At 37.7% G+C, this 25,450-nt stretch overlaps 3 protein-coding genes across 6 annotated transcripts in view; 1 reads left to right on the top strand and 2 right to left on the bottom strand.

Moving 5' to 3' along the window:
* The window catches only part of ARMC7 (armadillo repeat containing 7), a 42,885-nt gene extending 40,070 nt beyond the window's left edge, over positions 1 to 2,815 (top strand). For both annotated transcript variants that reach the window (XM_074260738.1, XM_074260736.1), the window contains exon 4: positions 1,562 to 2,815. In XM_074260738.1, the coding sequence (XP_074116839.1) occupies positions 1,562 to 1,899 (338 nt within the window). In that variant the 3' untranslated portion in view covers positions 1,900 to 2,815. The remainder of the gene's footprint in view (positions 1 to 1,561) is intronic.
* A 630-nt stretch (positions 2,816 to 3,445) lies between these two features.
* On the bottom strand, positions 3,446 to 5,235 carry NT5C (5', 3'-nucleotidase, cytosolic). Its single transcript, XM_074260735.1, has 5 exons — positions 4,949 to 5,235; positions 4,540 to 4,640; positions 4,386 to 4,446; positions 3,941 to 4,055; positions 3,446 to 3,831 (listed from the first exon to the last, which is right to left on the bottom strand). The coding sequence occupies exons 1-5, from the start codon at positions 5,132 to 5,134 to the stop codon at positions 3,674 to 3,676; spliced, it is 621 nt and encodes a 206-aa protein (XP_074116836.1). The 5' UTR covers positions 5,135 to 5,235; the 3' UTR covers positions 3,446 to 3,673.
* Positions 5,236 to 7,647: 2,412 nt separating this feature from the next.
* Positions 7,648 to 25,175, bottom strand: JPT1 (Jupiter microtubule associated homolog 1). Of its 3 annotated transcripts, none has more exons than XM_074260739.1 (5): positions 24,935 to 25,175; positions 17,835 to 17,977; positions 17,477 to 17,568; positions 16,192 to 16,210; positions 7,648 to 8,663 (listed from the first exon to the last, which is right to left on the bottom strand). In XM_074260739.1, the coding sequence occupies exons 1-5, from the start codon at positions 24,988 to 24,990 to the stop codon at positions 8,515 to 8,517; spliced, it is 459 nt and encodes a 152-aa protein (XP_074116840.1). In that variant the 5' UTR covers positions 24,991 to 25,175; the 3' UTR covers positions 7,648 to 8,514. The 3 variants fall into 3 exon arrangements, with proteins under 3 accessions (XP_074116840.1, XP_074116842.1, XP_074116841.1); XM_074260741.1 differs by lacking the exon at positions 24,935 to 25,175 and adding an exon at positions 24,238 to 24,777; XM_074260740.1 differs by lacking the exon at positions 16,192 to 16,210 and having other exon boundaries at positions 17,468 to 17,568.
* Between the last annotated feature and the right edge of the window lie 275 nt (positions 25,176 to 25,450).

Here is a 25,450-nt window from a genome sequence, read left to right on the forward strand (position 1 = left end):
ATGATGTTGGAAGTGGCTCAAGTTCAACAAATTCTTGTTTTAGGATCCATGTTGGGATGAAATGAGGTACTCTCAGTACTGTTTGTGGCAATTTACTTTGCCTAATAGAACTGGGACATGTAACTTTCCGGGGTGAAACATTTTTGGGTCCTTAGATGAAACTTTGGTTTCCCCACTTCCATCCATGGGCCAGTGGGCCCCAAAAGCCATCCATCCAAAAAGCAGAAGCCATATCATAGAAGTGGGAACAAATCAGGTCCAAGGTGACAGCTTTGTCTCCTTTTGGTAAAGCTAATCCATGTGCTAGAAAGGTTGTGAAAAACTACCAACAGATATTATTCCATCACACGTAATCATATTGGGAATGAAAAGAACCAATGAGCTTATCATTTCTGCTCTACAAATGAGACAGAAAATAGGAACTTTAGTGAGGACTCCAAGAGAAATTGGATTGGTGAGGAAGAGACAAGGCAGATGCTTATGGGTAAAGTAGGATGATGTCATGTTCAGCTGCTTTTTTGACTGGGTATAGTCAAGGTAGAAGGGAGGATATGGATTTAGCCACACCTGGGTCTAAACTCTAATCAAGAACCAAAAAACACGAACATCATTGCACTTATTTTTTTTCCTATGAATTTCTAGTAAAAGTTCCATTTGGAACTTTATTTTTTTTAATTCCTTTTTTTTAAAGGGGACTGAAAGACATGGCTTTTTCTCATACTTTTGTTAAATAGGTTTATTTACACACTACTTGTAGGGGGAAAAGAAGGTTCAGAACAGTCAGAAATAGAAATTCCAGGAGAGAAAAAGTCAAGACTTAAATGATGAAAGTTAGTCTTCCTGCCTTGCTTGTCTTCTAACAGGATCCTCTCATATCCTGAGGTTCAGTATTAGAATGGACTCTTCTTTTATGTTTGATCTTTCCACCTCTCTCGCATGGGCCCTCCAGGACCTCAGAAATCATCAAAAATGGGGTAGACAGGAAGGTAGTGATTTTACCCTCAGTGGATTTTTTCAAGTAGAAACGGAATTTTCTTTAAAAAGATATCCAAAATGACAGAGTCCCCAAAGTCCTTAAAATGAGTTCATCATTCCTTAACAGGTATGCAGTGGTGGGGATTTATTTTGGGATAGGATTGGTCTAGAATGGGCAGTTAGGTGGCAGAGTGGGTGAACTGGCTAAAGAAAGGGAGTCTTCCTGAATTCAAATTTGGCCTTGCACACTTACTAGCTGTTTGACCTTGGGCAAGTCATTTTATCATTTGCCTCAGTTTCTCATGTGTAATGAGATGGAGAAAGAAATAGCAAATCATTCCAGTATCTCTCCCAAGCAAACCCCAAATGGGGTCATGAAGAGTCAGACATGACTGAAAACAAACTGAACTAGAATGCCATAGAGTTTTCTTCCATCTCTCAAATTCTGTGATATGATTCTACAAATAATTTTTAGAACTGCAGAAATGTGACATCCTCCTCATTCTTGTCTCCCCACCTCTCCACACCCCTCACTAGGATTATGGTACAAAGATCAACAAGATGCTTGACTTGTTTTGTCCTGTAGGTGGCCTCTGCAACCTGTGCCTGGATAAAGTCAACAAAGAGTATATCCTACATATGGGAGGCATCAAACCCATCATCAACTGTTTGTCCAGTTCCAATGAGGAGACAGTAATGTCGGCAGTCACAACACTCATGTACTTGAGCACTCCCCAGTCCATTGAAGAACTCACAGCCCTGCCTGTGGTAGAATGCATGCTACGCTTCTCCCTCTCTGCAAATAAGAGACTTAGCAATCTGGCTACGATCTTCCTGGAAGACTACTGCTCCCCTAGCCAGGTGGAGAAAGCCCAGAATCTCAGTGCACATAGTGCTGTGGGCATCCCACTCCCAAAAGACTGATACTGTGCCAGAGAAGTAGTGTCCATCTTCAGGAACCATGACTTATCAGTCAGGCCCATATTATTGATGGAAAGAATTGTTAGAAGGATAATGTCAGTAAGGGAAATTCAATCTGGGAAAAAGATCAGTTTAAGCCAGTTAGAGGGACAAAATATCACAAGATTTTTCAGAAGCGTCCCATCAAACCATAAAGCAACTGGAGGGGTAGGAAGGAAAAGTTTTGGAAGAGGAATCTCAGGACAAAGTATATGACTATCTTGAGGTCTGTGCCGTTGTCTGGCAATTGGTAGCAGTCAAGGGTTTCATATCTTTCGGGCTGGGGAATTATGTTCCCTTATAATTTGCAAGGTATAACTACAAAGCACTGAGACTATCAAAAATAGTTTTGTTACTCTAATTAAATAGGTGTAATAATGTATAAAAAGGAACCAACCAGGATCCAAATCCTAATTCCAGCTCTGCTTGATTACCAGCCACATGATCTTCATTAAACAGAGCATTTAACATCTGTGAGTCTTAATTTTTTTCATATACAAAATAGGCATATCATTGTGAGGATCAAATGAGATTGTGTCCAAGAACATGTAGGATGATCAGTTATCATACCAGAGATTTAAACCACTCTTTATCCTCCAACCACCATCTTCTTTAGGCTCCACCCCCTCATCTTGATGTAAAAATCAACTTTATTTAATGGAACCTTTGGCTCTTTAGGAATGGATAAATCTCAAGTCATGTGGGCACCAAAGACATAGGGGAAGAAGGTTATTAAGCATGTTACATGTTTATAAGACTATTATCTAAAATGAATTGCTAGATGTTTGCATAATCATTACCTGTGCTAGTTTTCAGTGAGAGTTGAGGCCATAGGTGACTATGTATTTCTATCTCTTTTAAATAAATTCATTTTCATTGATGTTTCTTAGTTGTTCTTGCTCAGTCATGTCGAATTCTTTGTGAATCCATTTGGAATTTTCTTGGCCAAGACATTGAACTGGTTTACCATTTCCTCCTTCAGCTCAGTTACAGGTAAGGAAACTGAGATAAATTGGGTGAAGTCACTTGCCCAGGTTAACACTGTTAATGAGGCCAGATTTAAACTCAAGAAGTCTTCCTGACTTTAGGCTCAGCACTCTGTCCACTGCGCCACATAACTGCAATCCTTCCCAATTCCCCTATACTCAGGGAACCATTCAGCCCTTCCTTCTAACAAAGAACTTAAAAAAAAAAAAAAAAAAAAAAAAAGGCAAACCAACCAACACTTCAGCTCAACTTTATCTGAGACACTATAAACAATATTCCGTTCCCATATTCTCCCAGCCCTGCAATAAAAGATGAGAACTTTGTTTCTTTTCTGTACTTTCATCTGCAGAAGGCTTTCAGGAGCCCAAGATTTGGTGCTCATGTCTATCTGTATGTTAAGGGGTAAAGAATCATAGGATAAAGGCAGCATTTAAGACAACAAGAAAATGAATGGATGAATGTACTGGAAGAGAACTATTAGGCATTCTACCCCCTTCACTGTTTCAAATAGACACAGCAGACCTCAGAGTCAAAATGTTTTATTAACAATGTATAAACCCACAGTCCCATGTGGTTACTGTGATACTAGTACAATTATTTCTGGAGGTATTCAATGGTTGGGACTGTGCTGGGGAGGTTACCCTTACAAATCTGTTCCCTGGCTGATCTGCTCTCCTGTTTAAAGTCACTCTTCCCTATGTGGGCTGATGTGGCTTACAGAGCCCCATATATTCCTACTGAAGATGCCTTTTCAATCTTGCTCTGGTCTTACTTTCCGCTTACTATCTAAGATGGCTCTCCAGTTGTCACTCCAGGAATGAAGTCTTCTTTTGGAGGGGGATAGGTTCAGATGTTGGTTGTGGCAACAAGTAAACAAGATATGCTCCCAGCTTGGGTTTTCTTCTTGGCCTAGAGCAGGAAGAAAATGGAGTCACACAGTATTTTTCTAATAACAGTCAATAAAAAACTTCATCTACTTGCACTGCATCTTGAAAAATTCTAAGGAACGTGTCCCAACCTTTAATAGTATCCTTGTCATCAATGAGCAGGTCCGCGGCCACTACCGTCTTATCCCTGGTCATGATTATTCGTTCCACAAATTCAGGACCTAGGTACTTGTTCACCCAGTGGTACTGTTGTAATGGAGAGGAGTGGGTAGTCAGCCATATTCTGACACTCAAGCTTTGACTTCCTTCCAGTGAGCTGGGATGCCAAGGCAAATGGAATAGATAACTGGTAGTTTTGCAAAATTGTAAAAAAAAACTGGCTAGTAACCTGACTAGGTAGCCGAGAATATATAATAGCCCCTTTCTCCCCTTTCCCTCCCCCCATTCCTCCTATTCCTCCGTATCCAAGATATGCCTGGTGGGAAATGTTTCAATTCAGGGTTTAGAAAACTTGGTTCACCCACCCATTATATAGGTCTCTAAATTCTAAAACATGCTAATCCAACAAAGTCCTACCTTCTCACTAACGCAGTAACCGTACTTTTGCAGCGGGCTTGTGCAAATGAAGACTTCAGTGCTGCAAAATAAAGATCCTTTTGAGAAACGGGGCCCCCAAGAACTGATTCTGTTTCAATATTCCCTCCCTCCACCTCCCCACCCATTTCCTTACTCCTTCATGCATTTCATTTCCTGCATGGCTTGCAAGGCTCCAGGGATGGGCTCCAGCTCTAGGAAAAACCCTGGCGCTTCATACACACTTGCCACTTTGTCCTGAAAGACACAATGTTCCAGCTCGCCTCCTCACCCAGCCTGCGGCTCTCACTCAGGCAAACCAGGGCAACCAGACAAAGGAACGCCAGTGGGACAACTGGCCGGCCCCCGAGCTTCCGAAAGTTCCGCAGAGGAGGGCAAGGTGCAAGTTCGGAAGAGCCGAGTCCTCAGTGCCCCGGAAGGGCTCGGTCGCTCCCGCGCTCCCGGGGCTCAGCCCGAACCATACTGCCTAGGGGAGGAAGGGAGGTAGTGTGAGCCCCGCCGGGGTTTCCCTAGGCTCGGAGCCGGCCCGGCCCGGTCCCTCTTACCGCAAGGTCGGGCCGCAGGGCTCCGTACTGCTCCCGGGCCGAAAAGCCTCTCCGCTCTTCCAGGGTCACGTAGGGTTCCTGGGGGAAGCGGAGCCGAAAGCCTCGCAGGAGGCCGCCCTCGAAGTCGGCCAGCACACCGTCCATGTCCACTAGCACCCTTAAAGGAGTATTTCTCGACAGCTCCATGGTCCCGGAGTGCCGCGAACCCGGAACAGCCGAGGCCGCAAAGGTGGGGCGGGGCCTGGAGAGGCGGGGGTCATCTTCCACTCCCCGGAACCTCCGGGGGCCGCCCTTCGAGGTAACTACGTCTCCGCCGCGTGGCTAATGAGGGGCTAATTGGTCCCACAAACTTCCTCAGGGCACCACCACCCCCACCGCACCCCCCCCCCCCCCCCGTCCCGGAGGCAGAGCACTTTTAACTTGGGAAGCCCGGCGACTGCGGCAACTAATTTCCAGGTTTAGCGAGGTGGCGCAGTGGACATATATGCATAATCACAAGATTCCTCTTCCTTAATTCAAATCTGGCCTCAGATACAAGCTCCGGGCAAGACACTTCGCCCTGTTTGCCTCAGTTTCCTCATCTGCAAAATGAGCTGTAGAAGGAAATATCAGACTGTTCCAATAGTCTCGGCCAAGGAAATCTCAGATGGGGCCAATAAAAGTCAGATAATTGAACACAAAAGGGCCAGGAGCCCTCCATTGTGTGTGTGTGTGTAGGGTGTAGGGTGTATAGCCTTCCTTGGAAAGCCACCTTTCTTTTTCTGTAAGCAGAGGATTAAAAACATCGTCCCTTCCTTAAGGATGTCATGGTGCAGCGGGGGAAAAACCTTGGGGAGGGGAGGACCCCACATCTGACCACGGCTGGACCTGTAATGTTACCATTCTAAAGGGCTTCTGCAGCTGTCAATCTTCAGATAGATACTGAATGGACTCCAGTATTTTCTTCTTTTTCGAGTGTGGGAATTTGTTTTGTGATTATGCATATGTGTAATGGACTTTTTCTAGCCTTCTCAATGAGTGGGGGAGGGAGAATATTCAGAATGCTTCAGCTCAATAAAACTGACTTCTCACTACTGGGCGTTTTCTCTGGTTCTCTGATTACTGAGCTCCTTGGCTTCCTTTAAGTCCCAAATAAAACCCATCTTCTACAGGAACCTTTTTTAATTCTAGTGATAACCTATTAATTATTTCCTATTCCTCCTGTGTATAGCTTGCTTTTTAATGTTTACTTGTCTTTCCCATTAGACTATAACAACTCCTTGAGGGCAGGGACTATTCTTGTCATTTTTTTGGTAACCTCAGCACTCAGAACATAGTTGGCACTTAACATTTGACCTTACTGAAAATAAATTTGAATTTTTTTATTAAATAAAGGGCTGGACTAGAAATGACATCTGAGGTCCCTTCCAGCTCTACATCTCTGCTCCTAAGCAGGAAGGCAGGAGTCAAAGGCAAAGCAAAGGGAGGTAATCAGACTCTGAAGATAAATTTAAAGTCTTCTTGGAAATTAGCCCTTCTCTTAGCTTTTGGATGGGGAAGGGGAACTCTTGATACCTTTTTTTTTGGCGATCATTTTTCACATGCTTAAAACAACTTATCAGTGTTTTAAAACGTAAACTAACAAGTCTGATTCAGCCTGACTTTGTTAAAGGTATATACAAAAGGTGAAAATTGTAGTTTCACATTGTTCAATAAATAAAATGGTTTGCAGTGTTTGCAAGAGAGTAAAGTGTGGTCAGTATTTGATGAGACATCGTTCCAAATAAGCATTCTCAAGCAAGGCAAGAACCCTAGAGCCAAGAATAAACATAAATCTGAAATTCTTGAAGACAGTTCTTGTGCTAAAATAAAATCCAGTGGAACTGGAGGGAGAAAAACTTGGAACACAAGGTTTTGCAAGGATGAATGTTGAAAAGTATTTTTGTATATATTGGGGGGGAGCTATTATTATAAATAAAATAAAATCTGTGTGGTTTATCTCCAAGCCATATAAAACTTCCAATAGTAGTTATTTGTTGTGTATAGTCAGTTATGTCAGACTCTTCCTGACCTCATTTGAAGTTTTCTTGGCAAGTGTGGTTTGCCATTTCTTTCTCCAGCTCATTTTACAGATTTTTGAGACAAACAGGGTTAAATGATTTTGGCCAGGGTCACACACCTATTAAGTCTCTGAAGCTGGGTTTGAATTTGGGTCTTCCCTTCTCCATGTCTGGGGCACTATCAACTTCGAAATCTATTCCATCTAATGCTAATAGCATAGTTTCCCTCTTCTCTTCTTCAAAAGCTTCCTTTCTTAATATGGCCCAAATTAAGACCAGCCAGTTTCTAAATGTGGGCATCATTTTATTAGGCCTTAACTTCGATCATTTTCCATCATTTAGTGGTTAATGAAGGATCAACCCTTTGAATGGCCTAAACCTTTTGTTTTTCTATTTTCTGGCCTTCAGCTATGGCACATTGATATCAAAAGAATGTTTGTCTAGCAGGTCTGCTAAAAATGTTTTAGGGAGTTAGTGTTTGATGCCATTTCTTGAGTTTTAAAAGTTAACACCAAAGAGGAAAACCCAAGTGTAAGTTGTAAAAATAAGTAAATAAAGAAATGAAAATTTTATAGGTTTAGAGAAAAACCAAAACATGTAATAGAGTAAAAATCTTCCTCTTATCCCCATCCCCAAAAAAACAAACACAGGACACAAAGCTTCAAAACTTCTCTGTTGTTTACTTTAAACAGCCCAGATTAATGAAATTACAACACATTTTAAAGATGAGACTTTCACTTCATGGTCAAGCACCAGCATGATCATGCACACAGCACTGAGTCATTTTGTAGGGAAAATACCCCTGCAGGATACATTCCTTGATCAATACTCCCTTTCTGTATGATTCACTCCCCTTCCTCTACTGTTTTTAAATCCAGCTAAATTCAATTGGACACTCAACTCCTTCCCCAGTCTTAGGCTCAGCTTGTCAGACATCAGTTTTACGTCAGGTTTAATTCCTATGTTCAAAATCTAAAGACAGTTTCTCTGCTTTCCAGTCAGCAAGGCATATGAGGCCCAGGGCTCTTTACAGGTACGTATGGCACAGTCAAGTGTGGACACTTGTAGCAAAGGCTATTTACAGGATAAATTAGATTGAAACCAAAGAGACAGTCTTAGATGAAGTCAACTTTGAGTTTCAGGGCCTGAGAAGAACTGTACCTTCAGACTGTTTACATGGATTTATTGAGCCTTGATTGATCAGTATAGCTGATCAAAAATGGAGTTTAAAAAACCATCTAGGTACAAAAAATTCTAACACATTTTGAACTGAGCTTTTAGTTCTTGAAAACACATTACTAAGCTTCATAAAGTGTTCCCTCAGCAATCTACTACAGAGAACACATGCCATGGCCTGCAGACCTGGACAAAAGGGGAAATTACTTGTTTAAAAAAAAAAAAAAAAAAAAAAAAAAGGCAGTAGTACATAAAGTGCTTTTTTTAATGAAAGAAATTTTAAAGAGATGTACAGTCAGGCTCAAGTTGTGCAGTTCACAAGCATGGAGGGGAGGAAAAAAAAAATCATATTTAACCAAGGACTAAGCTGGACTTGCCACCAGGTGGATTTCTTCTGGATGGTGCTGGTGCTGATGCAACTGGGCTGGGAACAGGTGCAGCAGGCACAGATTTCTCTTCATTCTGTCCCAGGTCAACTTGTAAGTCTGCCTCCACATTTTCTAGCATGATAAAAAATCAAGTTAAATACTCTTCCTTTTTTCTGTTTTCCAGACCTTTTTTTTCTCCCTTGAAGAAATATCACTTTGGATACATAAATTTTAAACAATGCAAAATCCACCTCCCACTTAGTTCAAAATGTAAATTCTTTGGAATCAATGTTTTCCAAGTTTAAACATTTGCTTACAGACAGGAAGTTAAATGGATGGTATGCCTAACTCTCAACTAGCCAACTGTTCTTAATGAAACAATCTTTCAAGTAAAAATTGATTCCACTGTACCTAGAGAATATGGTCTTAAAATCCCTCATTTTTGCATAAAAAGATGATCTTTATTAGAAAGTTTTGCTTTTTTAAAAAATAGTGTTAGAAGTTTATTATACTGGGAAATGAGTGTGGATCACAACATAGCATTTGCATTCTTTCTGTTGTTCTTTGCTTGCATTCTCCCCCCTCCCCTCCCCCCCCCCCCCGTTACTTTTACCTTCTTTCTAAATCCGATTTTTCTTGTGCAACAAGATAACTGTATAAATATGTAGACATATATTGTATTTAACATATACTTTAACATGTTTAACATGTACGGGATTGCCTGCCATCTAGAGGAGGGGGTGGAGGGAAGGAGGGTAAAAGTTGGAACACAAGTGTTTGCAAGGGTCAATGCTGAAAAATTACCCATGCATATGTTTTGTCAATAAAAAGCTATAATAATAATTTTAAAAGAAGTTATTATAGTTTACAATATGCTTTTTTAATTTTCACTCCAACTGGGGCAGCTAGGTGGCACAGTGGATGAAGTACCAGCGCTGAATTCAGGAGGACCCGAGTTCAAATCTGGTCTCAGACACTTAACACTTCCTAGTTGTGTGACCCTGGGCAAGTCAACTTAACCCCAGCCTCAGGAAAAAAAAAATTTTTTTCACTCCAACAAAGAGTGATTTCATCATTTAATCACATATTTTAGTTTCACACCCTAAATGATTTTGGAAGATATTAACTATAGCAACGCATTGTTGTATAAAACAAATTGTAAAGTCAAAACAGGTTAATTCAGCTATGTTTACAAATCAACACAACTATGAAAAAAAATTTTTTTAAAGTCCTGAAGATATAAAATAGGTCTAAAATTGCTTCACTATATTTTTTTTGGATGAAGCCACTCCCAAAAATTTGGGCAAATTTTCTTGCTAAAATTCAAGAACAGGCACTACATTACTGCAAGGTATGAAATATGGAGGCAAACTTATCGACATAAATTTTGCTTTGCTTTAGCAGAAACATGAACAGAAAAATCCAATAAAACTTAAGTCAAATGAGGTAAATTAAGTAGGCACAAGAATGTTTTCTAGTCAAAGTTGTTAAGGACCTTAAGAAATCATCACATTGTGTCTTCATTTTACTGAGATTATAAATCAGGAGCAGGGTTGGCTGAGTATTTTCTTCAAAGGCACCCTTTCTTGGTATCAACTCAAGGAGAATCTGCAATCAGCCCCACACCATAGGTTACAGAAAGGCTTCCCAAAACTCTTTATCAAGTCTGTTAAAAGCTTTTTTAAAGAGCTAAGTCACTCATAATTAGGTATGATGCTTTACTTTAGCCAGGAGTCTCATAGTAAAAAGTATATATATTTTATTTATATTTAAATTATCTGGTAAAAGAGTATTTACTTAATATTGCCTTGAATAGAGTACCTAAGTAAAAAAAAATTAAAACTAATTTGCACAATGAAGGGATATTGGTTTCTCTAGAAATTGTACTCCAGAAATTGAACATTAATCACTGATAAGAAAAATGTAAATGAAAACAACTCTGAGGTACCACATCAAAACTATTAGGATCAAAAGGAATATGGCAAATGTTGGAGAGGATATGGGAAAATTTTGACACTAATGAATTCTAGAGAACCAACCATTCTACAGAATTCGGAACTATATCCAAAAAGCTATTAAAAAATACCACAACTAGTCTGTATTCCAAAAAGATTTAAAAAAAAAAAAAAAAAAAAAAAAAAAGGAAAAGAACCTTATGTCCAAAAATATTTATAGTAACTCTTTCTGAAGTGGTAAAGAATTAGAAACTGATGAGGTGCCCATCAATTGGGGAATGGCCAAACAAGTTGTGATGAAATAGTATTGCTTTAAGAAATGAAGAGCAGGATGGTTTCAAAAAACTATAAAACTTACATGAACTGATGCAAAAGTGAAGTGAGCAGAAAAGGAAACTATTATATACAGTAACTGCAACACAGTAACCATAAATGGCTTAGTTATTCTTAGCAATACAAAGATCCAAAACAATTCCAAAGGACTTATGAATAATATTATCCACCTCCAAACAAAGAACTGATGGGAGTCCGAATGCAGATGGAAATATACTTTTTTATACTTTATTTTTCTTAGTTTTTTTTTTTTTTGGTAGAGTGAGGGGGTGTAGAGATCTATATTTTATAATAAAACTAATATAGGAATATGTTTTACATGAGTGCACATGTATAACTTATATTATATTGGTTGCCTTCTCAATGTGGGGAAACAATAGGAAAGGAGAGAATTTGAGATTCAAAATTTTTAAAAACATGACAAAAATTTTTAAAATATTTTTAAAAAATAAAATAATATTTCTACTATACTTAAGATTTAGAAGTTTCAAAATTTTGGACAGGGCTCTAACAGGAGAGGACAATTATCTTCTCTAAAATCTTAGTTTAAAAATTTTAAAATACAAGAATGCTAAAGGGGAAAACTTTTTCTAAAATAAAAACTATTTTATAACTTCCAAAAAATGATAGAATCTCAATGACTTGTATTTAATGTTTTGAATTCTGAATACTGAATTCAACATTCTGAATACTCCATAAAAGTGACTGATAACCCAACAAATATGAAATTTTCCTATTATTGAAATCAAGCAATAATCTCATAAAATGCCTTCCAACATTGTAGCTCTGGACTAGGCCTACAGCAAAAATACATCCATTTCATTTGTTACAATCAACAGTTAGCCAATGTCTTGTTATTGCACAAATCATATATAGCTATAGCTTTTCCCATTTTAACTTTTTTGTTTAATTTTATTATGAACTTGACAAACATAAAACATCAACATTTAATTACAAAATGAATAAAGAAAATGGGACTGCCTATGTGAAAATGAAGTCATCATTATGAAAAGCTTTTTTTTTCTTTCCTATTTCAAATTTATCACAGTAGTTCCAACTTTTTCTGTGTATTTTTTTTATGTCTCATTAATGGTTTTTAGTATTACTTAATCCTATTTTAGTATTATTTATTAATACTATTACTATCACTAATTATCTACTTCCCTCCCCCACTTACACAAAAAGCCCACCCTTCTAACAAACATAGTGATAAAAAACAATTCCAAACTTTGGCCCTGCCTGAAAATATATGTCTATACTCTACACCTCTAATCTACTATCACTTGGTCAAGAGGTGGGAAACATGACAAATCATCAGACAGGCTAGAGGTCATGATTAGTTTTTGTATTGATCAGAAATCTTATGTCTCACAATTGTTTTCCTTCACAATGTTATTGTATACATTTTTCTCCTGAATCTGTCTTTTCATTCATATATAATTTATACAGCTATTTCCTTGCTGATGGAGGAATTACCAATTTGATTTTTAGTTATTGGCTACAACAAATAGAACTGCTATGAGTAGTATATAAAACTACCTTTCTTTACATTTCACTTATTTGTGTCTTACGACATTTTTATATGGTTTTTGATAGCTTGCTTTTTCTTCTCAAAACTCTGTTAATATCTTTTGAGCATCTATTTATAGCTTTTGCTCTTTATCAGAGAAATTTGCTACCAAGTTTTCTTTTTTCTAAGTTAGCTTTCTTTTCTTTCTGCATTTTCTTTATGTAAAGACTTTTTTCAATTTCAAATAATCAAAGCTACATATATTCTTATAGTTGTTATGGGCATCTCCTTCCATTCTCTAATTTGTGATGCAACTTTTTATCTCTAAGTTATGTGTCTATGTTGAAAGATGTGAGATTTAAACTTGAGTTCTGCAAGCCTGAGATTCCACCTCACCCCTATCAAATGGGCAAGGATGACAAAAAAAGGAACATGACAAATGTGGATGGGGCTAAGAGAAAATAAGCGTGCAAGTGCATTGCTGGTGAAACTATGGCATGATTCAGGCATTCTGGAAAACAATTTGGAATATTCCCAAAATATCACTAAAGTGTACATAATATCCTATGACCATGTAACAGATACCATATGTAGGTTTATACCCCAAAGAGATCAACAGAAAGGATATTCATTAATTAATGTCTTATAGCAAAGAACTAGAAACTAAGTGAATGTCTATCAATTAGGAATTAATTTTTAAAATTATGATGTCTTATTGTAAAGATTCAGAGAAACATGAGGAGGCAAAGAGGTGATAAAATAAAGACTAAGGCAGGCACACACATTTCTAAACATAGCAGATATGTGGATCTGTTTAGTATGACTGTGTGATCTTGTTACAAAGTATATATATCAAGAGCAGAGGAAGTTATACAACTTTTTAATTTGAGGATGGGTCTAATAATGACAATGCCAAAAAAGAAAGAAAAGCACTGAGGAAGCATTTTTTTTTATAAATTAACAGAAGAGAATAAAAGACAGTTCAGAGGGAAAGTAAAATGGGAATTTATGTGTTGAATTTTAGTATATGTTTTAAGGAGTCATGATTTCAAGATAAGCCAGTTATCAATTCAAGATCTTAAGCTGAAGTTGATCTAACACAGCCTACCCACTCAGCACTATAAAGAACTTCTGAAAATCTGAATCAATTGGTTCATGTTCAATACTTCATTGTTTGTTTGGATTGCACAGTTAATGAATACATCTGAAGCACAGAGAATCAAGCTACAGTTCTACAATGGCAGCTTTCACTTCTTTTGGTCAATTTTGGAATGTATCATTTATTTCTTCCCCCAGTCTTAGGCCTGTTTTATATCAAAAGAAGAACATGGTCTTTATAAAGACAGAACCAACGTTCCACATAAGCTTTTTATATAAAGGCATAAGCCTTGAGATCTAAATGTTTATTTGTCCAACTGGAAATTCTACTTATTCTTTCTTCTCTAGTACACTAATACTAAGTAGATAATAAAGACTTGGGGGGAGGGGGAAGAGAAGTGGGAGAAGGAGGGTTGAGAAGAGAATATAAGGGCCACTAAATCTTAGATCTAGAAAAAATTCAATCATCTGTTCTGTTTGGAGTCCAAAGCAATGTCTAAATCATTCGAGAGACACAAATGTATATTCTCTTAAAGAGACCATAAGTAGAGACTACTAGTTTAAACATTATGAGTCATTTTTTTCATATTTAACCAAAATCTCTTCAAGATCCTCTTTTTTGGGAAATGGGGCATAAGATGGAAGAGAGTAAAAAAGGGAAGTATGTAATGATTAAAGTAACATATTAAAATAAATTTCTGAAAAGATACCTCTAAAATTTGACTCCCAGAGTCCAAATAGCCTAAGAGATATTTTCACAGGCAGAGTCAAACATACATCTCAATGTAAATGGAAAATATATAAATATAAGTAGCTAGGAGCTCAGAATGTTTAGGTGGCTCATCTCATATAAGCATAAAGAGAAAAACATACTGTGTAGTTTGACATTTAATTTATCTATGAGGGAAGAGCTGGGGAATAAGAATAGCAAATGGGGGAGGAGGGAAAATTCAACTGATTTGGTTAGATATTTAACAGAAATTTCATAACTAAAATACTAACTTTTTAGTAAATACAATCATAAATTATTCCATGCTCTGTAACTAAGAAGGATCACAAGTTAGTAATTGTAAACGTTAAATATGATATAAAGGTTAACTATGATTATGATGGAGATTAGCTAAACCAGTATATTAGGAGTTTAAAGTACTATGCCAAAATATGCAAATCAAGAGATATATATCACTGGACTGGTTTTACTATGTAAATTCTAAAACTGATACCAAAAAAATCATATTACTCTTAGAGCTTCCCTTCAATACTCTTCTACCATACCAGGAATTTCAGTTAATATTGATCAATTTAGAATTCTTTATAAGGAAATTCAGTTACTGCAATCACCAGGAAGACATTGATAATAATTTCATCTATAACAAAGGCCCACATGAACAATGTCATACACTGATATATTTTTCTAGCAAAAACTACCACAAAACTATGTAGGAGGGGTAATCTGGCCTATCAAAAGAAACTTAAGCCTGATCTAAAGAAACAATAATAATATTTTTCTACCACTTCTTTATATTCAAATTTTAAGGCTTAAAAGGCTAGATTTTACATTATTTAAAGTACTTGTCCTTTTGTAGCCAAAGGAGAGATACCATTTTATTGGTCCAGAATGAGGATTAGAGAATTCTCACAGTATTATTTCAGTTTAAAATAATATTTAAGTGCCCAATGCACTCACTAGGCACTTAAAAAACATAAGAACAGCAGTCTGTTATTTTTACTTTATCAAAATCACTAAACAATCCATCAGCAATAAGATAGTCTCTTCACCTCAATCTCACACATGTAAATCTTTAGACCAATAAAGAAATGACTGAATGCTAATTTCTAAGAATGGTTTCAGAGAACTGAACCATGTTCAAATTTAAAGAATTGACTTAATTCTTTACCAAAGAAACTGTGCTTGTGTGGGTAATTATTTGTGGGTGATTATTTTGTGCTCAAAAAGTTTTAGTTTCAAAATAAGAAATATATTTATAACAGTGACTCATAACTAAGAAAAGACATTGATCAGACACTGAGACTGCCATATTCTTACAGATGGCAGTTATTTTAAAAAATTATCAGTATTGATTGATATTTTTATTCTTCTCATTAAAACCAGGTTTGATATTTGTCAAATTAGGTTTCAATTTATATACTTAGCACCCAACTCTAAAGGTCAACATTCATGAAACAGTAGGTAAAATTCTCTTACTGAAAAATCACAAAAGTCCTATACCAGTAAGCCTTAAAAATTTGTTTACTGAACTTGAAAAGAAGTATACCTACTAATGAAACAAAGACAAAAGTAATCTAAATTTCAGGACTTGTGGATTTGGTTGGGAGAAAGGGAGGTTACTGGGGTTTTTGTTCATTTGTTTGCCTTTCTGGGGCTCGTTTTAATGCATTTTTTTTTTTTAAAGAAAGTTTCCATTTTTTCCTTTTTAAACAAAAATGCCCAGTAATTACCATTGCTCATTAAGACATGAAATATAACAGCATAATACTTTCAAAGCTGGGCACAATAGAGCACAGTTCCTGGTCCATAGTGAGATTGAGTCAGTCCCTAATATTTTTCTTCTCCATTCTCTGGCGAATAGTTAAACATTTAACTTTTACAACAATTAACAATTACAGAAGGAACCAGTTTTATGCCCAACATATTTATTCTATCAACCTCATTTTCTCCAGAACAACTAGTCTAAAACAATACCCCTTATATGTGTTTTAAAAAAACCCACATATAAAACAGAAACAAACTAGTTGGACTCACCATGCACATCACCTTCTCCCTACAAAGGGAAAGAAAAGAAAAAATAAGACTTTGTATTTAGCACTTGACAATACAGATACAAGTGAACTCAGCAGCCAGTTGCTTAGAAATTCTGTTTTACTTAAAGACTATCTGGAAGACAGTGGCTACAAAAAATTTTTTGACCTAATATCCAATTGAGTTTTGGCATAAAAGAAGCTAGCTGGAATGATAAGGATGTTAGTATTTTTAGTTTCTGTTAAAAACAATCACTAAATCCAGAAATCAATTCAAGAGGCAATTCTTATTTTAAGACTTCTATCTTTAATGTCTTCTAACAATAAAGAAAACTCTAGATATAGTAAAGCTTTTAAAAATCGTTCAGTCCTAATCTTTGGGTGAGGTGATCCGTGTTCTATAAGTTCTCTTTTATCTTTTTAAAAACTCATTTTTTCAACCAGAGAAATTACAATTGTGTACATCTATATGACAAATAACTTCTACCTTTAACCAATCAACAGAGCTAAACTGAACATTTTTTATGAATGATCTTACTATCAAGTTAATTAACATTGTGGCTTACAGTCAGTTAGTTGCAGGTTGGTCTATTTTTTTTTTTTTTTAAACCTTGAACTCTTATCAGAGTGTGAAATTAATAAACTCATTTATCCCAACCTCTTGAAAGAGTCTAGGATAGTCCAATGAAGAAGCTCCTCCAGATTCAGCTTCCTCAGCAATGATCTGAGACCTTTTGATAATTTTTAAGTAGTAAAAGAATAGAGATTCAGTTTTTTGAGGTGTTTTCCTGTCATGTACATCACTGTTTAGCTAGAGCAGATATGCACATTGTATCTTCAATAAGGGTTAAGACCACACCAAACAATTAGAAATTTATTTGCCAAAAAGTTAAAAACTAGCTTTCCCCCAATTCTATATGTAGTGGTAACCAGCAGGCCTGAAGAATAACACACCTTAGAAACCTAGTTTCTCACTTTAGTTTTCCTCATCTTTAAAGTGACTGAGTTGAACAGAGTCTAGGCTTTTAAAGCATTATAAATAACAGAAGACATTTTTGGTTTAAGAGAGAAATTCAAGTATGTGCTAAGAGCTCAGCCTCAAAAGCCCAAGGGGTCTTGATTCTCTTGTACGGGCTATAAAAAGTAGTGCCATGTGAATTTGTTGGGTGTGAGATATGTAAAGCAATTCACGAATATTAATGCACTATGTAGCTGTTAGTTATTATTTAAATTTTTGTGTTGTTTTTTAATCCCAAAGCATTCTTTTTTGCATAATTTGCCATACTAACCTTTGGACCTAAAAAATCTCCAGAACCTGCTTCAGAAGAATTTCTTCTTTGGAGTCCAGATAGTTCAGAATTATCCCTACTCGAGTGAGCACCTAAAAATAAGAGTTAAGTCTTAAAATTCAACAGTGTAATGACTAAAAAGGAAACAGTACAGTTATAAAAGAGTCTTGAAAAACTTTTATCAATTTGTCCAAAGGATAGTAACTATTTTTAGGTAGTATCTTCACTAATAAAAAATTAAAACTTTCCATTTTATGGGTTTTATGTTTTCCTCATGAACACTACACAGTTAAGATCATTTAAGTAGGGAATATATCACTTTTGAAAGGTAAGATGAGTTCATGCAAATGAGGAATACCTGCTGACTTGGCCCAAGAAGGTTGATTTTCTTCAGCTGTTCCAAAAATATTAGATGCCATTTTATTCTTTCTTACTGGTTGTTCTGTAGGCTCATCAAAGCCCAAAGTAAAATTAGATCCACCACCTGGAGGACGTAACACCCTAGAAATAAAGGAACAAAGCTTCATCAATAGCCTAATAGTTTTACAAATTTTTATTTTAAAAAAAAAAAAAAAAGAAAAGAAAAGAAAAAAAGAAAGAAAATAAGAAAAGAAGGCCAGGGGTTTAAAAAAAACTTTCCAAGAAAGAAATGCAGATAGGACTGCTAAGGAAAACTGAACTCACAGTTCATAAAATAAAAGCTCTGTTGGAAGCCTTGGTAAACCAACACTCAAATTTCCACAGAAAACTAAAACTACCTGGGCACAATTGAGTACTTTTACTAAGAAGCTTGTACTACCAGTTTCTTGGTTTACAAAATGGATTTTATAGTGGAAAAAACTTTAGTCTCCAAAGTGATCCATTTTTAACTAATTTCTAAGAAACTAAATAAGGAAATGATAGGAATGAATTTTTTACCAGTTATTGAAGCTTATGAAATTATGGTAGAAAATAAGGCAATCTTTTCAATCTCAGCATTATCTAAAATGTTTACACATAACATCAATGTTGTTGCCCATAACCTCTAATGAAAATTATCAACTAAGCAAAAAGGCAAATACATTTAACTCAAAAGCTAAGAATTATTCTGAAGTATCATGAAGATGCTGAAAATTCAGAATTTTTTCTGAAATTCTACTGGTTCCTTTGTTTTTGTCATTATTATTGTCAATTTCAGTCAAGTCCAACTCTTCCTTGACTCCATTTAGGATTTTCTGAACAATCCACCAAAATGCCAGACATGATCTTAAATTTTAGGCTCAATATTTTGTAGTAGCAAAGAAATAAAAACAGACTATGTGCCTATCAGTTGAGGAATGGCTACAAGAAAAATGGCATACGAGTAAAATAAATTTCTATTCTGTAGTAAGGAATAATAAGTGAAGAACTCAAAGAAACATGGGGGGAAGTTTAACAATGCAATAAAATAAGCAGAACCAAAAGAAAATTATATGGTTGCCTATAGTAATATAAATGAAGAGATGACTAAAAAAAAAAAAAAAAAACCAGTGAAGGTCCTTGGGAACAAAGGAAAAAACCTCCAATCCTTATAACAGAGGTAATGACCTAGCTACTAGGACAGAATGTTGCATGCATTGTCAGATGTGTTAATATAGCAGATTGTTTTGGCTTTAATGTTACTTTTTTTGGGAGTGGGATGGACTTTCTCATACCACTGCAAATGACTAATATAAAATTTAACTTAAATCATTTTCCCTATTCTAAGAGGTTGTAAACTAAACAGTCCCTTCCATTGCTAAGATTTAGATTAATTCTTCGTTATCATTATTACTAATGGATAAGAAGTTGATCTTCCCCCCATTTTTCACCAACTCTGTCCATCACACAGTTCAAATATATAAAAAGAACTAAGAAATTTGGGGACAAACACTTCACAGTTAAGGTAAATCCCATTTATGATCTCCTATTGAAGAGGGTGTGATACTGGGTAAGAATGGATCTGTGGTTCCTTTCTGTCTTTGTCTCTCTTTCTTCCCTCCAAAGTGCCAAGGCCGGATTCGTGAAGAAAGAATTTACCTACTCAAATCTGTGACAAGAAAGATTTTATTGATTAGGAAAAGAACACCAAGAAGTCTTGGCAGGCAATATCTCCCATATTGCAAGGAATAGAATTTTGGAGCTTCATTTTATATACAACAGGATAATAGAACAGGATTTGTATCTAATAAGACTGTTCTGCTTCCATAGGATATGGAAAAGTTTGTATAACAAAGGAGTTTCTCCCCAGACTGTTAAGTTTGTATAAGAAAGGAATTTTTCTCTAGAAGATGTCATTTGCATACTAGGCAGTCAGCTTTCACCGCTTCACTATTACTCAGTTCTGTTTAGATTTACAGCACTAAATTCTGTTTACATGCTGCCCTATATATTTTATCCATCATTGCTGTAGCCTAAAATACAATTCAGAAATACTGGTTCCCCATTTTGGTTTCTAGAAGAAAAGCTTTGTTTGTTTGGGTTCCAGGTCCCACTTTTCCAAACCAAAACTCTTTTTTCCTTCAATTCCATCAGGCTCAGCTAATTTTCTAAGTCCACATAGGGGATCTTTTACTCCTCCCTACTTGGTTTTCTATAGCTTCCAAGTGCTGCCCTAGCCAGTGGATAGCCACTATTCAAGCCTCTAGGCACAACCCCCTTTCTCCCCCCTACACACTGGAAAGTCTTCCTACATGTTTTAGTAAAAGGAGAAAAATCACCATAAACTCCCTCTTTTCCCCAATTTTCCATCTCAAAAGCCCAAGATCTTATCCCCAAGTCAATCTTTTACTCTGAAGAGACAAGACTAACCTCTTAACAAGTACATTTCTGATTGCATCCTCTCTAGCAGTTCCTACAATTCTAATTATCTTTCCTTATTAGTCCTTTTTAGCTTGCATAAAGACCCAAATCTGCCCCAAGCCCTCACTAGATGATACCATTTCCCTCTTCTCTTTCAAAGTAAAAAACTCACAGAAAAAGCAATTTATACTTATTGCCTCCTAATTCAACTGAAATCTGATGGACTTTTCTTCATCCTTCTTGACCTCTCTGCAACATTTGACATTGCTAACCTCTTGGAAACTTTTCTGGGTTTTGTGGCACTGCTTTCTAGATTCTCCTCCCATTTCCCTAATCATCCCCTTCTTAGTCTTCTTTGCTAGTTCATTATCCACATAAGATCTTCAATTTGATTATACCCCAAGGCCCTTTCTATACTCTAAACTCCCATGGGTTTAATTATATTCTTCCCACAGATAGTTCTCAGATTTAGAGACTTCCTGAACTCTACTTCATCACTAACAACCTAGAGGACATTTCCCATTTCCAGCATGTCCAAAACAGAACTTGTTCTCTTTTCCCTCCCCCAAGCCTCATGCAAACTTCTCTTTCTATCAAGGATATCCTTCTCCTTCCAGTAACAAAGAGTCACAACCCTGACCCCTTACTTCACATACTCATGCTGAGTTTTGTCAATTCTGCCTGAACACTTAGAAACTGTCCTGTTATAATTACAAAATCACCAACCTGTTTGCCTTTACACTCATGACCTCTTACTTGGACTAATGATGTACCCTCCTAACTGGTCTCCCTGTTTTAGCACTCTTCTCTTTCCAATTCATATTCCATAAAGCTACCAAAATAATTTTTCTAAAATACAAGCACTTCCAGCTCAATGAATTCCAATGACTACCTATTACCTCTAAGGTCAAATACAAAATCCTCTTATTTAGGCATAATACATCGGTCCCCTTCTAGCCAACTGGTCTTCTTACTGTTCTTCACACACCACATTCTGTATTCTGGTTCTAAATCCTTGCACAGTTTGTACTCTTCCCCATCATACTTGGAATACACTCTTTTCCATATCTTTTACCTATTAGAATTCTTGGGCTCAGTGATCCCAGATACTAGCATTTTTGTCCCTACAATTTACCTTAATTTATTTTATGTATAATTTGTATTATGTATGTGTACATACACACACACTATCTATCCTCCAATACACTGTGTAAGCTCTCTGAGGACAGAACTATTTCACCTTTTTCCTTTATACTCCAGTGCCTGACACACAGAATGCACTTAATACATGTTTGTTGAATATTAAAAGAGACTCCAACAGACTCCTCCAGCTAAACATCAGCTATAATATTTGAGCTTAACTCTAGCAGACTCCAAGCCCAGCACTTACACTCACTATACTCTCAACTGTGTGAGCCATGGACAAGTCACAACAGAGTCAGTTTCCTCATTAATAAAATGGGGATATCTGCACAAGCCTGATTAAGGAAAGTGCTTTATAAGTCATACAAGAACTAAGTGCTAAGGTATTATCCATACCATATATTATGCCACTAGATTTAAAATAAAAGGACCCCAGCCAGTTTTCTCATCTGCAAAATGTGGTTGGGTTAAATAGCTTCTAAGATCTCTTCTAACTCTAAATCTATGATCTTATCAACTAAACTTCTTGAATTATTCTAGTCAATTAGCTTCAATCCACCACCCCTTCACTTTTAGGGTTGGAAAGCTTCTTTTAACTAAGAAGAAAGACACAATAAACTATTTGTATATTAAATGCATTCAGAACTGAGACACTGAGGAGTTTTATTTTTTCTTGTTTTTCTTAAATCTTGTCCATCCTGATTTTATATTTATTTTTAATATTCATTTTAAAATATTGAGTTCCAAACTCTCTCCCTCCCTCTAACTCCCCCATTATCCATTAAGAAGGCTAGCAATATTATACCTGATTTATATTGTAAAACAACATTTTTAAAAAGTTTTAAAAAAGCAAAAGCTTTGTCCCATCCTAAAGGTCTGTGTTCTTTCTACAACTGCCAACATCATGGCCTCCCAACAACAGTGTAAGCTGTGGATGACATTTACAGCAACAAGTAGACAGTCTCTAAACAAAGATTGAGGAGATTTAAAAATCAAATAACCTCTGTTTAAAATGTAGAGGATACTGTCTCCTTGGACAATACAGCTACAAACTAATTCAGTAGCAAACATTTAAGGAAGTATATTAATACTATGTCCATTTATCTGTGGTAGAATGCATTAAAAAAAAAAAATTATTCTCCAACCTAACCTCTTTAAAATCATTTTACTTTTACCAAGGAGGGAGAACCCAAAACCAATTATGTAGAGCAGAGGTTCTTAACTTTATTGTGTCACAGATCTCTCCCTTTTGGCAGCTAGTAAAGACTATGGACCTTTCTCAGAATAATATATACTTTATGTATATAAAATGCTTAAGATTACAAAGGAAACAATTTGTAGTTAAAATTATTTTAAATAAACAAACTTCCTAGACCTCAGGTTAAGAACCCTTGATATTGTACAAATCTGGCAAAGATGAGTGAAGGAAGTTCCGGAAACACAGGAAATAGAACTAACGGTGAAAGTAAGAATAATAGTGTCATGATGAATTATGAAAATCATAGCTTCCATGGCAATTTAATGGTAATTAGACAATAAAAACTTTCAATAAAACTCAGCATCTAAAATGTTTTGCAAAGAAAAATAAAAGTATGTATGAGCCTTGGTGTTATATGTATGCCACATCATTAATTCCAAAAGATGACCTGAAAATTCCAAATTTTACAATCTCATTCTAACCATTTCGGACACCTGAGCAGAAAATTGATGAAATAACAAGGAAACATAAAACCAAGACTTGGCTTCCTTCCTAAAAGTACCCTTTCAAAAAGTTAATTTGTATTTAATTACATTTCAGTTTAAAGATGACAAGGCAAGAAGTAAGCAACATTTTCTAAGTTTCACCTAATAAATGTTGCTTACTTTTCCCCAATAGACTATTGTAATTGCTTAAAAAAAAAATCTTGTCCATCCTGATTTTATATTTATTTTTAATATTCACTTTTAAATACTGGGTTGCAAATTCTCTCCCTCTCTCTAGCTCTTCCACTACCCATTAATAAGGCTAGCAATATAATACCTGATTTATATTGTAAAACAAAGCTTTATTTCAGGTAAATTCAAAAATGTCACCAACGACATGATTTACAGACACTCCCTGAAAAAGACTCCCGTATCTCAGCTTGCTTTTTGTTCAAGTACTCTATCTAACCCCTTTCCCATCCTCTGCCTCCTTCGCCCCACAAAATGGCTCCCTATGTAACATTTCCCTAGGACCCCAATACCAGGTACTTGCCAAGATAGTACTGATAGAGTGATCTACGGGAGAACTGAGGCACCTTCAAGCAAAGTAGAATCTAAGCCTCCTCCAATCTAGGAGGAGCATGCTTCTTTCACACTGGCTGGAATACACTTAAAGCCACAGTGTCCGATTAGCTTAAACAATGTAGACACCTTAAAGAAAGCCAGAATCCCACCAATATTTCCAGGAAGTTAAGGGCCTAAAGGGTTTCAGAAAGGACCCCATAAATCCCCACTTCCCCCAAAACCACCAGGCTGGGTTAAGGAGAAATTGACAACTCAGCCTCCCAGCCAGCCAAGAAGCTCCTTCCCAGGTGGAGCGGCTACACTAGAGACAATGGATGTGCCTCCAGCCCCACCCAAGTGCTAGAGGCTACTGCAACCGGGAAGCGGGAGAAAGAACTCCCGGGAGAAACGCGAAAGGGGATAAGCAGGAAGAGGAAGGAATAAAAGGGTGAAGTCTAAATCCAAGGGCCCCGGAGAGCGCCCCTCAGGCTCCCACTTCTCAGGTGGGCTCGGACTGGGGCGGAGGTGGGTGGGGTAGAGAGCCTTCCTTTGTCAAAGGGAAGCTTACTTACTTTCTCGAGCCTCTCCCATCCAGTCCTGCGAGGAGGCAGTGGGTTACACCCAGACACTAGAGCATCCTCCCCGCAGTGACGGAGGAGGAGGGGGTTGGATGCACCAGCCACGGGCTCGGCTTAGGGCGTGGGGGGCGAGGGGCAAGGCAAGAGCCACAAATCGGGGCTCTTACAGACTATGACAGACAGGTAACCCAGGCTGGGATCGGGGCTGAGCTTGATCGCGGAATGAGTGTGTGCGTGTAAGGGGTTGGGGAGGGTCTCCAGGATTCCCTCACCGCTTCCCCAAGAAAGCTATTCCCCTCCCCCCCCCCCCGCCGCCCTTTTACAAAGCTCCGGCCGGCCCTGGCTAGGGCAGCGGGTGAGGATCGCGAGCCCCGGCGTCCACGTCCCGGCACAAGAGCCGGGCGGGGCGACCAGCGCCAGCTCGGCCCCTCACACAAAGAAGCCCTGCCTCGCTCCCTCTTTCTTTATCTCCCCCGGGGGGCCCACTCCATCAGCCCCAGAAAGAAGCAGGGGGAACAGGACGCCGACCAACTGCCAAAGGCGGCGGCCACGCGAGGAATCCCAGCGCTCCACCCACGCCTTCTATCGGAGCCCGAGCCGGCCGGACTGGGGAATGGGGTCCGAGACTCGGGCCTCCGCCCCCTCCCCTCCCCCTAAGTGAGGATCCTCCTCCTCTTCCTCCTCCTCTTACCGGGAGCTATTTCTGCCATTGGGGTCGACGCCCTTGAAGGTGGTGGTGGTGGTCATAGCGAAGCCGGATCCGGACCCGGGATGGGAGGACGGACAGGCGAATAGACAGAGAACAGCGGCGCTCTCGGACAAAGTCCAACTGAGCACACTCACAGTCACACACAGAGAGGTACACAAACACAAAAACCCACCCTCTACCTCTCTGCTCCCCGGCCACTCTTTTTATAGGAGTTCGAGACCCCGCCTCTTCCTTATCCGGGATTGGCTCATTCAAACCAGTTGTTTCATTTCCATTGGTTCGATAGACTGCCAGACAGTCTCAATGCGGCGGTGCAAGAAACTAAGTAGGCCCGCCCCCTTCCGAAGCTAAGAGGTGGTGCTGCAGGGCCCGCCTCCCTCCCCGAAATCCGTGGAGGTGATTGGCCAAAGAAGAGCTCTGGCCCATACTAACTATAAGTTAAACTCCCTGTCAGTTATAAGGTTGTAGAATAAAGAGAGCTACTAGCTTTCTCACGGA

The sequence above is a fragment of the Sminthopsis crassicaudata genome, chromosome 4 (assembly GCF_048593235.1).
Source record: "Sminthopsis crassicaudata isolate SCR6 chromosome 4, ASM4859323v1, whole genome shotgun sequence".
NCBI lineage: Eukaryota > Metazoa > Chordata > Mammalia > Dasyuromorphia > Dasyuridae > Sminthopsis > Sminthopsis crassicaudata.

Coding starts and splice junctions, on each gene's coding strand:
- NT5C (XM_074260735.1), bottom strand. CDS start 5,134: ATGGAGCTGTCGAGAAATACTCCTTTAAGGGTGCTAGTGGACATGGAC. Junction 4,641..4,948: donor CCCTGCGGCCCGACCTTGCG/GTAAGAGGGACC, acceptor TGTGTCTTTCAG/GACAAAGTGGCAAGTGTGTA. Junction 3,832..3,940: donor TGACAAGGATACTATTAAAG/GTTGGGACACGT, acceptor TTCCTGCTCTAG/GCCAAGAAGAAAACCCAAGC.
- JPT1 (XM_074260739.1), bottom strand. CDS start 24,990: ATGACCACCACCACCACCTTCAAGGGCGTCGACCCCAATGGCAGAAAT. Junction 17,978..24,934: donor AATGGCAGAAATAGCTCCCG/GTAAGAGGAGGA, acceptor CTTTATTTCTAG/GGTGTTACGTCCTCCAGGTG. Junction 17,569..17,834: donor TTCTTGGGCCAAGTCAGCAG/GTATTCCTCATT, acceptor TCTTATTTTTAG/GTGCTCACTCGAGTAGGGAT.